At 29.2% G+C, this 12,664-nt stretch overlaps 1 protein-coding gene across 1 annotated transcript; it reads left to right on the forward strand.

Annotated features, from left to right (window-relative positions):
* Nucleotides 1-7,115: 7,115 nt before the first annotated feature.
* LOC110611808 (aluminum-activated malate transporter 14) lies at nucleotides 7,116-9,826 on the forward strand. The gene is made up of 5 exons (XM_021752302.2): nucleotides 7,116-7,470; nucleotides 7,566-7,706; nucleotides 8,478-8,747; nucleotides 8,943-9,196; nucleotides 9,274-9,826. Exons 1-5 carry the CDS (start codon nucleotides 7,203-7,205, stop codon nucleotides 9,583-9,585), a joined length of 1,245 nt encoding a protein of 414 aa, XP_021607994.1. The 5' UTR covers nucleotides 7,116-7,202; the 3' UTR covers nucleotides 9,586-9,826.
* Nucleotides 9,827-12,664: the final 2,838 nt, after the last annotated feature.

A 12,664-nucleotide genomic window follows, 5' to 3' on the forward strand; every position in this document is an offset into this window, starting at 1 on the left:
GATAAAGCATGAAGGCCTGATTTGTTAGTTGGATGGTGGAGAAGTTTTGCTGTGGAAGAGCGCGTGTAGTTACAGCGGAGGGTATGTGAGAGTGAGATTTAGGTGGAGAAGACTGGACGTTGGGATAATACGGCAAAAAGTTTCCACAGAGTGTGGAAGCTACCAGAACTTCCGCATCCACTCATCCATGCTTTCTCCTCTCTTCTCTGCACCTATCAAATTGTTCATAATTTAACCCTTCATGTGTGAACGAAACAAAAAAATTAAAAGAAGCAACCAGTGGGAAACGTAGTTTCATTTTCAATTCCTTCTTACTTAAATACTCGTATATTATAATAATAATAATAATAATAATAATAATAATAATAATAATAATATTTTCTGTAAAATAAAAAGAGTCTATTTAATGTAACTATTGGCTTGGAATCTTTCACTCATAAGGAAGGGATTTATGCAGGTTTGTGATGTTGGCATCCGAGGAAAGATCTGGCCCTTGATTTGGTAGATCAGCTTCCAAAGTAGTTATTGCACTATTGTTTTCTCTCTTTTTTTTTTTAAAAAAAAAGGAAATATTTTAAAAATCTAATTTTTAGAGTATTGATGGCTGGTTTTGAGTTGTCCAGGTACATACTGGTGTTGCAACATTAAATGTCAAAATTATTGCTGCCATGTAGACCATCAAATTTTAATGCTTTGGCTTAAGTAGCAGCCACTAATATATAGATAGATACATAAATAGTCTATAATTGTTATTTATATATAATTATTATTTCTCAATCAATAACTTATATTCAATTTTTAGTAAACAAATTATTTTCTCCGTTTATATTTTTTATTTATTTTATTTTTTATACATAATAAAACAATAAATTTTTTTAATTATATTTATATTAAAATTTTATTAAATATTTTAAAAAATTCATTAAAAATAAAATAAAATTATAATAGTCAATTTATGTATTATTACAGTGTAAAAAAATATAATAATTTTAAAATAATTGAAAAAAAATATAAATAAAAATTATGAAACTAAAGAAGTATTAAAAATGAATAACTAAAAACTCTATGAAGATTTTTTTTACATTAAAAAAAATAAGGTATTTTTGTATCATAAATTAAGCTTCAAAATTTTCTTTTTTTTTTAATAGATTTATTAAGTCAATTCTAAAATAAAACAAGGTGAAAAGTTATGTGTGTGAGAGATAGTAAAACATAATACACTTTTTAATAAAAGTAGACTATTAATATAATATAAAATTATTTTACTAATCAAATGGTGCGTTTATAATAAATTATTTTTAAAAAAAAATTAAATAAATTCATGTAAAATTATATATTTTTTAAAATAAAAAATAAATTATATTATTATAAACATCGAAACATATATATAAAATTATAAAAAAATAAAAATTTAAAATAAAACTTTAGATCTCTTATATTTATTAGCCATCAAATTAAGATTGCAAGTGCAACAGCGATTTGTGAATGTTGTAGTTAGGCCATGCATTAATTGGTAGTTGGTGTTTTACCCTAACATTCTCACCTGCCATTCTTTGTGTGCTAATGGACCACTCAGTCTCATTAGGCCCAACCCACCATTAATTCATGCACCCAATATGTAATGCTTACTCCAACAATAACCTAACCCAAATATAATGCACCCTACACTCTCATGCTGCAATCAACTGAAAAGGGCCAGACCCGAGACACAATTATTAATGCTGACTAATTAATCAAATATTTAAAATATCAAATACTTACAAAATCATAGATTTTGATATCATCTTAAGAAAATTTTAAAAATATTTTAATGTATTTTTTGAAATTAAGGAAGGAGTTTTCTTATAACACGGTAACTTAGTAAGTTTCCGGTCTGCTTTCTTTTTATCTTTTCTCCCTCGTGGAGTGCTCTCGTCGCCGTCCTCCACAAACACAACAAAAAGCTTAAACCCTTGCCACCTGGGTTCATTTTTCTCCCTCCACCACAGCGCCGTGTCTTCCTCTCAGTTCCAACAACTCTTAGCATTACCAATGGCGGGTCTTCCTTCAAGAACCTCACATCAACATGGAACTCCACCCATCATGTACTTGATGAGCATTCAAAATCATCGTCGTCGATCAATCTACTTGATCTTAAGAGAAAGCTGAGTCATGCATGCAAGCCAACAAGAATAAGCATGCATTAGAGCTTTGGATAAGTAAAAGAGAAATGTCAAGATCTCAGAGTTTGAACACGGACATCGTGTAGCCAACTGGGCATCTTTGGAACGCATTGTTGCTCCTCCAAACTACAGATATTTCGTGATGTAGTAAAATTGTCACCATTTGAGATGACTTGTGGATAGATGTTGTCGCCGTGGACGAGCTGAGAATATAATCTTGATATTTTTGTATGCTATTTATAATATTGACTAAATTATAAAAATAAATAACTAATTAATAAAAATAAAATATTGTTATTAATAAATAATTGTTAGTTAATTTCGCAATAAAAAATAAAAAATAAAAAATATGAGAGGAAATTTTTTATTTTAATATGATAAATTAAATTTAAAAGGCGTGAATTAACTTAAATTAATTTATAAAAAGAATACCAGCGACAAACCTCGTTCTAATTCCCAAAAGAGAGAGAACTATGACAGAAGAATAAGGGAAAAAATGAAAACATATATTCCTTTTTGTTTGTGAATAGGAAAGACTAATCTCAATATCCATTTTTATATATCATTTTTTAAAATTGTTTTTGTAGTTTTTGTGATTTTGAGAAAGTTAAAAAGTAAATCTTTTTTTTTTTAATTTATCATTATTTCTATTAAATATAATAATTGTTTATAAATTTCTTAAAATCTATCTAATGATTTTTCTTTTATTCTTTTAATTATACTATTTTTTCTAACGGTAAATTAAAAGTGAGAGAATTATAAATATTAAAATAATTAGGAGATAATAGTATATGGGACGACTTCATTAAAATTATTAACATTATATAACAATCCATTAATTAGATTTAAGAGTAAAAGTATGTTTTTCCAACATAATTTTATTTTTATAACATCAAACTTTTACTTTTCAATAGGTGTAAATTTTTTAATAATAATTGATATCATTTTGTATGTTAATTAATTTTAAAATAAATTGATCAAAAAATTATTTTTGTTATTCATAAATTAAATTAAATTTTCATTACTAAAGTCAAGTGTTTACATGTAAATTAAGTGAACTGAAATAATTTATTGGGCGATACATATATTAATAGTTGTTGATTATCTTACTGTAATTTAAAATAATATATAAAATATTATTTTATATATTTAGTGATGATAAAAGGGCTTTAAATTGCTAAGCATGCAGTAGCCCACACCGAAAAGGTTCGAAATCAACATAATATAAGGGCATAACGTTGATACGTAAGCAATGCCTAAAATAATAGGAATCTTATTTTAAAAAAATTAAAAGAAATTAAATAATCAACTGACATAATTAAAATTTTATATTTACGAACAGACTATTTATATAAAAGTGATAGCCAGATTAAAATATCAGACAATAAAGGTAGGATTAAAAAAAATAAAATAAAAAAAATAATCAAATTTAAAACTAAATTTACCTAAAAAAAATTTAAATATTCGTGTGTGTATATATATATATACTCAATATCATAGAGAAAAGCTAAGATTAATACGAGTGCTGCACTATATATTTTTAGTGTAGGAGATGAAGCTTAGAATTTGCACAATACACATAATGCTTTTGAAATTGCAACTTCCTTGTCTTACAAAATAATAGTAAATGCCATTACTTATCTTTTTTTTCCTCATCACTAAGCTAAAATGGCAATGTGAATTAATGACAAAAGAAGCACCACACGATTCTCATTTGTTTTTATAGGCGACGTGGTTAGTGACTCAGTGGCCTCTCCACTCCCATCCATTTATCTTCATTTTAGATAAATTTTTAAAAAAAAAAAAAAATTAATTAATTATCATCAATTTCTTTCTCACTTTAATTTCCTAGAATTTCACACACTTTTCTTTCCTTTTGAAGGTGTTGGCTGGGTATAAGAAGAGCACCCTTTAAATATATATGTATTTTTAACCTTATGAAATATTTCTGAATGGAAAGAGCTTCATTGGTGTAAGATTTTCAAATGTTAATGTAGTGGAAATTGTTGACATTTTTCTCACTTTTATTGCTTTTCACCATAAGATCAGATAAAAAAGTAAAATTATGAAGATAGTTCAACTACTGAGATGTCAAGTAATGATATCGATCTTAGATACTTATAAGCTATAGAATCAATATTAATTTTTTTTTTTTGTAAAAAAAAAAAAAGAAATTGATTATATACTTGGGGATAATTAAAGTGGGCAGTAGTGGTAAAGAGTCCATGGTTTCTAGGCCACCCCATTTGTGGATAACCATATTTCCCACTCTTTGCCTGCCATATCTCATCGTCAGAGGCCACAAAAATAAAAGACTGAATAAATAAATCGTATTGTTTGCTTAAGGCATTGAATGAAATCAATTGATCACCTCAAAATGATGGTTGATGGCTATGGAGTTAAGTGAAAATTGTATAGATTTCTCACGGCCCACAAATGCCCAATGCTAACCCATACTGAGCAATCCCATTTTTGCAATAATTATTAGAAATATAATTAAGCATTTGAATTGATGAGTCCAAATGCATTAATCAAAGCAAAAAAGAAAGTGCGTGGAACTCTCCCCTACACATTACATACTGACCTAACATCGCCACTAAAGCAACCTGCTACACCCCATTATGTAATTAATTAACATCAGGTGATGGGGAAACAGTGTAGTTTTCAACCCATCGACAAAACAAAGGGAAGGTGAAAATGTACGGAGGGATATTTATTCCGTGGCACGGACTTGGAAAGTAGGTTGGGGAATGGGGCGTGCACTGCGGTGGCCAATGCCAATGCCGATTACCATTCTCTGCTGCCATTTGCTTACAAATGCCTCGCGTCAGGATCGATTCTCCTCACGTTTTACAAGTAAAATTATTACATAAATTTGCGAGTAAAATAAATCATACCAAACAAGAATTGGTCGAGACAGAATGGAAAGAGGTAGGTGACATGTAAGTTGATCCACAAAATATTCCTTCCTCTCGAGTTGGTTTTTGGTGATGAATTAGTCGGAATGGGTTGTGTTGTTAGGTAAATATAAGCTGAAGCAAATAGAATCTCTACAATTTTGTTTGGGAAGGTTTTTGTCAACGTCAGCTGAGTCTTACATTTGGGAAAGAAAGCACTCAAAAAAGAAAATCTTATATTTATTATTTTTCTTAAATAAAGTTCTAAAGCACTAATAAAACTTTCAGAGCTAAAATTAATTAAGTAATTAACAAAAGACAGAAACCAAAGTGATAAGAAGATCGTGGGTGTGTGGGCACCATCCGTAACGCGTGGAAATAGTGGAAATGTACGATATTCGTACAAAAAAAAATATGGAATTTATGAATGAGACATCTTCATTACTGTACTTTAAAACTTTAGAGATTGCCATTTGCAGTTCACCAACTTGCCAGTGTCCTTGCGTCCATATTGATTTGTTCTTCTGATATTTTTTCTGTGGACGCCATGCTTCGGACATCGTATTTTTGTAGTCCTTTCGACGTTCAGGTGAGTGAAGAAATTAATGGAGAGGGAGCTCAGATTGTCGAATCTCACATTCACATGATAGGATTATAATTATTTTTATTTTATTTTTTATTTATTTTTTCACATACTTATACTTAGAAACTGCTACTACATGGAAAAATTATATAAATTGATATTTTAAATGAAGTTTAATTATTAACATATTAATAAATTTTATCTAACTGAAATTATTTTTAAAATTAAGAAATTTTAAATTTAAATTTTAGTGAAAATAAATTATATATATAAAAAAAAATAACAATTCAAGAAATTGATAGGAAATATAATCACGTAACAAACAATAGAAAGTGGTAGACGTGATAAATTCCACTATGGCAAGTAGGTGGTGTCACTTTCCTCACAATCATCACTAAAATATGTATGTATTTTCATAACTTTTTATCTTACATTATATGTCCTCCACTTAGTTTATTTGTTGACTCTATTGAACTTAATTTCTTTTTTTTTTTTATTTTTTTATTTTTTTAATTCCAACAGATCATTAGCCGATTAATTGATTTATCAGTTACCCAGTTAATTGACTTAATTTTATAAAAAAAATAAATATATAAACTAATAATTTTTATAAAAAAAATAATTCTAAATAATAATTATAGATCTAACTTAACCAATTTAAATACTTAAAAGTTAAATATTATAAAAAATAATCTTTTTTATCACTAAACGGTAGTGTTTTAAATCGATGCGGAACATATTCTTATAAACTAGTAAACAGGGCACGATTAGATGATCCTAAGGGAAGGATTACTTACCAAAACTCCTACAGAAAATGACATAAGAAACCATTATTGCAGCCATTTTAGCCTGACAAGATTAAAAAAAAAAATAGAAAATTAAGATGGAAATGCTTGGTGAAGAGATTAATTAGGTGTACTTATGTCAAGGTGCATGATCTTATAACAACTGGGCCATTGGGATTCCATGCAGCAGCACCATTTGTCACCTATAATGGAATCACTCCGAAAACCCTACTTTATATGACTCTTGGTGGACTGATCAGAGAGTTGTTTCAATTCGTACAACCTTGAAAAAATATTAGCCTCTACTATCTCGCCAATACATATCAAGCTTGTTAGGCATTTGGCATTACATTAAGGTGTTGCGACAAGACCATTCTCCACGTACGTTAGTTTCTGTAACACAAGCCACGCTTGTGTTCTTCAAGCGTGTTCCACTAGGGTCACTAAGTTTTAATTTTCGCGATATATATATTTTTCTAGATAAATCAGCAAGTCAGGGTTATGCAAAAAGGATATGAATATAATTATCGGTTTTTAATAATTTCTTGGTTTAAAACTATATATTGTTTATGATTTCGAGTGGGAAAGGCCTGTGACCACTTTGGACATTTTGGAGAAAAACGTCTGCCTTTCCACTACTTCCTACATTTGGAGGGACATCTACGTACTATAAATACTCATTGAGGTAGTATACTCTCCAAGTCATCAGCTAGCAAGGACAATTTAAACTAAGGGAAACTAGAGAAGGAGCTAGTAATTAAGTGGGCAAGGCATTATGGGCTCGACCGTGATTCCTATTCCAGATGAACAGGGGAGTTCTGTCGCCCAAGAGAAAAAGAAATCTCAGTTTTCTCTTTTACCCATTATTTCGTTTCTTACAAACGAGGATGACAACAGAAAATGGATTCACAGTATCAAGGTTGGAGTTGCTCTTGTCTTGGTTTCTCTTCTTTACTTCCTTGATCCTCTCTACAAGGAAGTTGGAGATGATAATGCCATGTGGGCTATAATGACAGTTGTTGTAATATTTGAGTTCTACGCAGGTTTGTTGTTTTAGTTATCCATGCATTTGTTGGTATTAAATTAAAAAGCTTTACCTCTTACGGTGAGTTTGATTTTGTTTGGACAACATGTTCAGGTGCTACACTTGGCAAGGGCTTAAATCGTGGAATGGGAACTATATTGGGTGGTGGATTGGGATGTTTAACGGCAACTTTAGCTGAAGCAGTTGGTGGGAGCGGCAACTCCATTATTGTTGGTGCTGCTATGCTAATATTCGGTAAGGTTTAATCCATTTGTAGAGACAGAATCTCAGATAAAAATCTCAGATGGTATTTTTTCACCCAAACATCGCTTTAGAATTCTGAAGCAAAAAGGTACTCTGTGTTTTTCACCAGTACCCCAGTTTTGTTTCTCAGTGTTCCGGAATTTTTGGAAGTTTTTATTTTTCTTAATAAGCTTAGTGGCCACTTACGCATTATGTGAGGCGGCCATTTCGTTTAGTTTTCTTAATCTGATTTTCCTTTTGCCCTGTTGAAATTCCGCTGCCCTGTACCATGTGAATACCACATTATCGAAATATAAGTATTTTATATACGCAACTTGGAGATAATTTAGACCAGAGATTTTTCATGGAAATACCAAGTTAAGAGTGAAGAGGATTTTTTTTTTTTTAAAAAAAGTGTTTATCATTATTTTCAAGTGAAATCATAAATATCAACACTAATTTTATTTCATATATAAAATTATATTTCTTTGACTATTAGTGAAGCAGGAAATTAGCTTGTAATTAATATTCAACGGTTTTAATAATTGAGATTTGCACTTAGCGAAGACTTTAATTAAATGTGTATAGCAAAAATATCCAACATACAAAAGAATTTATGTTGGAATCTTAATATTCTTTCTTTGACAATTATGCAATAAATAAAATATAATTGTTGTATAATAACTCAGCTTGGAAATGTTTGCATTAAGACAAAATTTCCAATCTACATAATACAAGTTGGTCATTCTGAAAAGTTGACTATATATATTTATTACATTTCAGGTGGAGCAGCAACATATTGTAGATTGAAACCAAGCATTAAAGTAAGATATGACTATGGAGTAATGATATTCATCCTTACATTCAGTCTAGTTGCTGTATCTGGTATGCGTGATGAGGTCATTGAAATAGCCCGTGAAAGGCTCTTGATGATCGTTCTGGGTTTTGTGATCTGCCTTTTTACTAGCTTATTCATCTTTCCCATATGGGCTAGCGACGAGCTTCATGATTCTACCATCTCCAAATTCGATGCCCTTGCCACCTCTATTCAAGGTAAACTAATAACATGCATGCATGCCAATTTAAAATCCTGCTGTTTATTGGGATTTACTTTGAGTTAACCACACTCGCTGATCACAACAATATATAACTACTTTCAAGGATTTTAAATTCTCTTCATTTGCTGTTTGCATCTTCATCTTTAAGGGTAAAACTAGAAAGGAGTATCAAATGGGCCTGGTTTTGCAGGATGCTTGGAGGAATATTTTAGTCTTGACTATGAAATGGAAAGCAAGCCAATCTTTAGCTTCAGCAAATGCAAAGCGGTTCTAAACTCCAAGTCCAAGGATGAATCCTTGGCAAACTTTGCAAGATGGGAACCATGGCATGGTAAATTTGGGCTAACTTATCCATGGGACAAGTACCTAAAGATAGGAGAGGTTCTTAGAGAATTGGCAGCTACCATTCTTTCACTTAAAGCTTGTCTTCAGTACCCTGGAGAGGTAATTAAGTTAATTAACTTCTGTTACCATGTAGCATATATTTTGCATATATTCAATAACCTAAATTGATTAATTAGGCGCCGTTGCAAACTGTGAGAGAATCGATAAAAGAAGCATGTGAAGAAGTAGGGTCATCACTGGCATCAACTTTAAAGGAGCTTGGAGAAAGCATGAAGAAAATGAGAAAATGCAAGACGGAGGTGCAGAAGTTGAAATCAGTGAGAATGGAGCTGAGTGAAGTCACATCTCCTTCAAGACTGACGCAACTAGAGAATGCTGATGGACTAGCAATAGCGAGCTTTGTGTTCTGTTTGATGGCCATGGTGGAGAAGCTAGAAGAATTGGCCAAGGAGGTGGAAGAACTTGGAGAACTTGCTTCTTTTACATAGCTAATTTAATTATTGTTAGTAAAGAGAGATCACATATTGATATTGTATTGCAAATAGAAGTTAATTTAAAAAAAAAGAAATCTTGAGTATTCTTGAGAAATTATCTCGAGAGGGAACATGGAGAGCTTATCAATCATGAGCATTAAACAGAGAGGCATTAAGGTGGTGTATAAATTTAATAATATATTGGTATTCTAGTACTATTAAAATATTTAGAAATAAATAAAATTCTTCATTTTAATTTATAGTAAAATTAATAAAAACAATTATTAATTTTTTTTTTTATCTAACTTCTCAATAGACCCAGGCCTTGTGAAGTTTTTGTGTAGGGAGCTTGAACCTCTATTTTGGGCTTCAATGGGTTATCAGTGTTGCGGCTTAATTTGGCGTTACTTAAGTCTTTGATGAAAATATCTTTTTGGTTTTTCTTTTGAATATCCGTTCGCCTTATGTTATGTAATCTATAATATATAATTCGATCTCTTATATATATATATATATATATATATATATATATTTTAAAAATAAATATAATAAAAATATTTAAAATGAAATGAAACTGTAAAGTGTCAGAATTCTTTGTGCCATAAATAAAATATGTGGAAAATGCGTGTTAAATATTTTAATTATTAATAATTTAATATATTTGACACGTGTTAAGGAGTTGTGGAGGAAGTCGACATGTAAAGCAAATGTCCCACCGTCACTCCACAGGTTTTCCATCACAGAAATGTCGGAGTAGCATAGAGGCAGCTTAATAAAAAAAAATAATTAATAAAAAGAGCAGCAATTTAAAAGTAATATAATAAAGACAATAATTGTCCTAACATGATATTTAGTAAAAAAAATTAAAAGTAATATAAGGGAAAGCACTCAGTCGGATGAAGGTGGGATCAACTGTCATATTGGCTCTTGAAATTTCAGAAAAAATTTTAAGTGTATTTTTGTAAGTTTCAGTGTTCTTCTTAAACAAATTTTTTTAAAAAAAATAAAAAGTTATTATCCAACTTGAATAATAAGGGATTAAAATGTGATAAGAGAATTAAATTTATTTTTTATAAAAAAAATAAGAACAATAAAACTGAATCTGCAAATGTGATTTCACTAATTATTAATAAACTCAATAATTTCTTCCAATAAAGGAAAATCCAACCCATTTCTCTTTTGGTTTTGGTAAATGATGGTATAATTTTTTTCAAAAAGAAAAAATTAATTGGATTTATAATTTTAGCATGTCAGTTATTTTTATAATTGGTATTCCACTAATCATATTTAGGGCAACAGAACCAGAACTTCCAATCAAATGCTTGGTTTTTTAATAAATTAATAAGTAAAAATATATCATCTCGTTTTTTTAATATCTAATTGATGTAATTGAAAAAAAAATCAACAAATATAAAAATATTTTTTTATCAAATTTTTTATATAGTTTAAAATATTTTAAGAAAACATAAAATTTTTTAAAATGTTTGGGTTGATTTACTTTTATATCTAAAATTTTAAATTTATTTTCTTTTTCAATCGACTATAATTTTAGCTAAATAACTAAATTAAATTTAAAAAAAATTAATACTAAATTATAATATAGTCTTGACATTTATTTAGTAAAAAAATAGCTTGCTTTTAATTTCTTTTCCATCTAATAAGCTTTTATAAATGGATCCCTTTGAATAAAATTTTTGCATTTACTCAAAAAAAAAAAATTTCAATGCATCAATTAAATTGATAATCAATTCTATTTTAAAATCTGATTTTATTTTATTTTATAAAATTTCCATTACTCAATTCCAACAAATGGTGGATGAAGATAGGGATGATAAGCATTAAGTTTTAGGATATAGTTGAGAGGTTCAAGACTTTAATCATTAAACAATGATCCATAACTTGTAATCATAAAGGCATGTATATATTTGAAGTAGTTGAGAACAGACAGCAAGCACCTTTTTTTTTTTAAATGTGAAAATTAAGTTTTTTTAATGAGGAAACTAATGCCTTTGATGATTTTTTGGCTGAGTCAGGAGTTCTTAATTTGTCATGAATTAATATACTGTTTTTTTTTTTTGTATTGCTCTTTGCTATTGAGAATATTTTTTCACCAAAATATGCTCTTCTCTCACTTGATCCCTTGTATAGATCGCTCAGTGTTTAATTTTGAAAAAGAATCTGTAAAATAGAAAAAGTGAGGAAGAAAATGTTAGAAAAATGGAGAGAGAGGGAGTCCCTGTGTGTGGGGAGTAAGTCTCTTTTAAAAGGGACAGAATCTCTCCCTTATTAAGGGCTGCACACCTTAAAAATAGGAATTCTTTTATGTCTTATCACCTATAATTTATGAAAAAGCCGATTAATATTTTTTTATATATATAAAAGTGAGATATTTTTTAAAAATAATATTATACTTTTTATATATTATCATAGTATATTAAAATTAATATTTTAATCAATTGCATTAATCATTCTTTTATTTATAGATAAAATAATTATTATTTTTTTAAAAATAGAATTGAAAGAGTAATATATAAAATTTTTTAAATTTATTCAGATATATTTATTATTAAATTAAATGATTATTACTTTTATAATTTATTATACATATAAATATGTATAAAATTATGCGTTTAAAATTGTCTAGAAAGTAATATCTGTTTTATTTTTTAAATAACTTGGAATTTTCTAAGAAACAATGGGACAAAAAGCCGTACTTGTTAGGAAAAAGAGTAAAAGGCCCTGTCTAGGTGGCCTCATGATCCCAGCCATTCTTAATTATCCAATTAATTATAATTTACATGATAATCCAATGTCAAAATCGAAATTAATTAGCACTAACAAGAAGAAGAAGACAAAAGGCAATTAAAAGTCAAAGAAAGCTTCAATTTCTGGGAAAAAAAAAAAAAAAAAAAAACAAGAGAGCAAGAGGAACAGAGACGTGGGTCTTCCTGCACATTAGCATTCTTTAACATCTCTCCTTATCCAAATGCTTTTTGCTTATCGCCACACTGCTTGCAACAAAAACTCGCAACTACAGACTGCACAACTTGTCTAGTTGCAGCTAAAGCAACCATGTTTTTTCCACTTGTCAAAT

Source organism: Manihot esculenta, chromosome 1, assembly GCF_001659605.2.
Source record: "Manihot esculenta cultivar AM560-2 chromosome 1, M.esculenta_v8, whole genome shotgun sequence".
NCBI classification, from domain to species: domain Eukaryota; kingdom Viridiplantae; phylum Streptophyta; class Magnoliopsida; order Malpighiales; family Euphorbiaceae; genus Manihot; species Manihot esculenta.

What these genes read in the sequence shown, in the direction of transcription:
- LOC110611808 (XM_021752302.2), top strand. Translation starts at nt 7,203, where the DNA reads ATGGGCTCGACCGTGATTCCTATTCCAGATGAACAGGGGAGTTCTGTC. An exon ending in AATATTTGAGTTCTACGCAG is followed by an intron (nt 7,471 to 7,565) that starts GTTTGTTGTTTT and finishes CAACATGTTCAG; the next exon opens with GTGCTACACTTGGCAAGGGC. An exon ending in TGCTGCTATGCTAATATTCG is followed by an intron (nt 7,707 to 8,477) that starts GTAAGGTTTAAT and finishes ATTACATTTCAG; the next exon opens with GTGGAGCAGCAACATATTGT.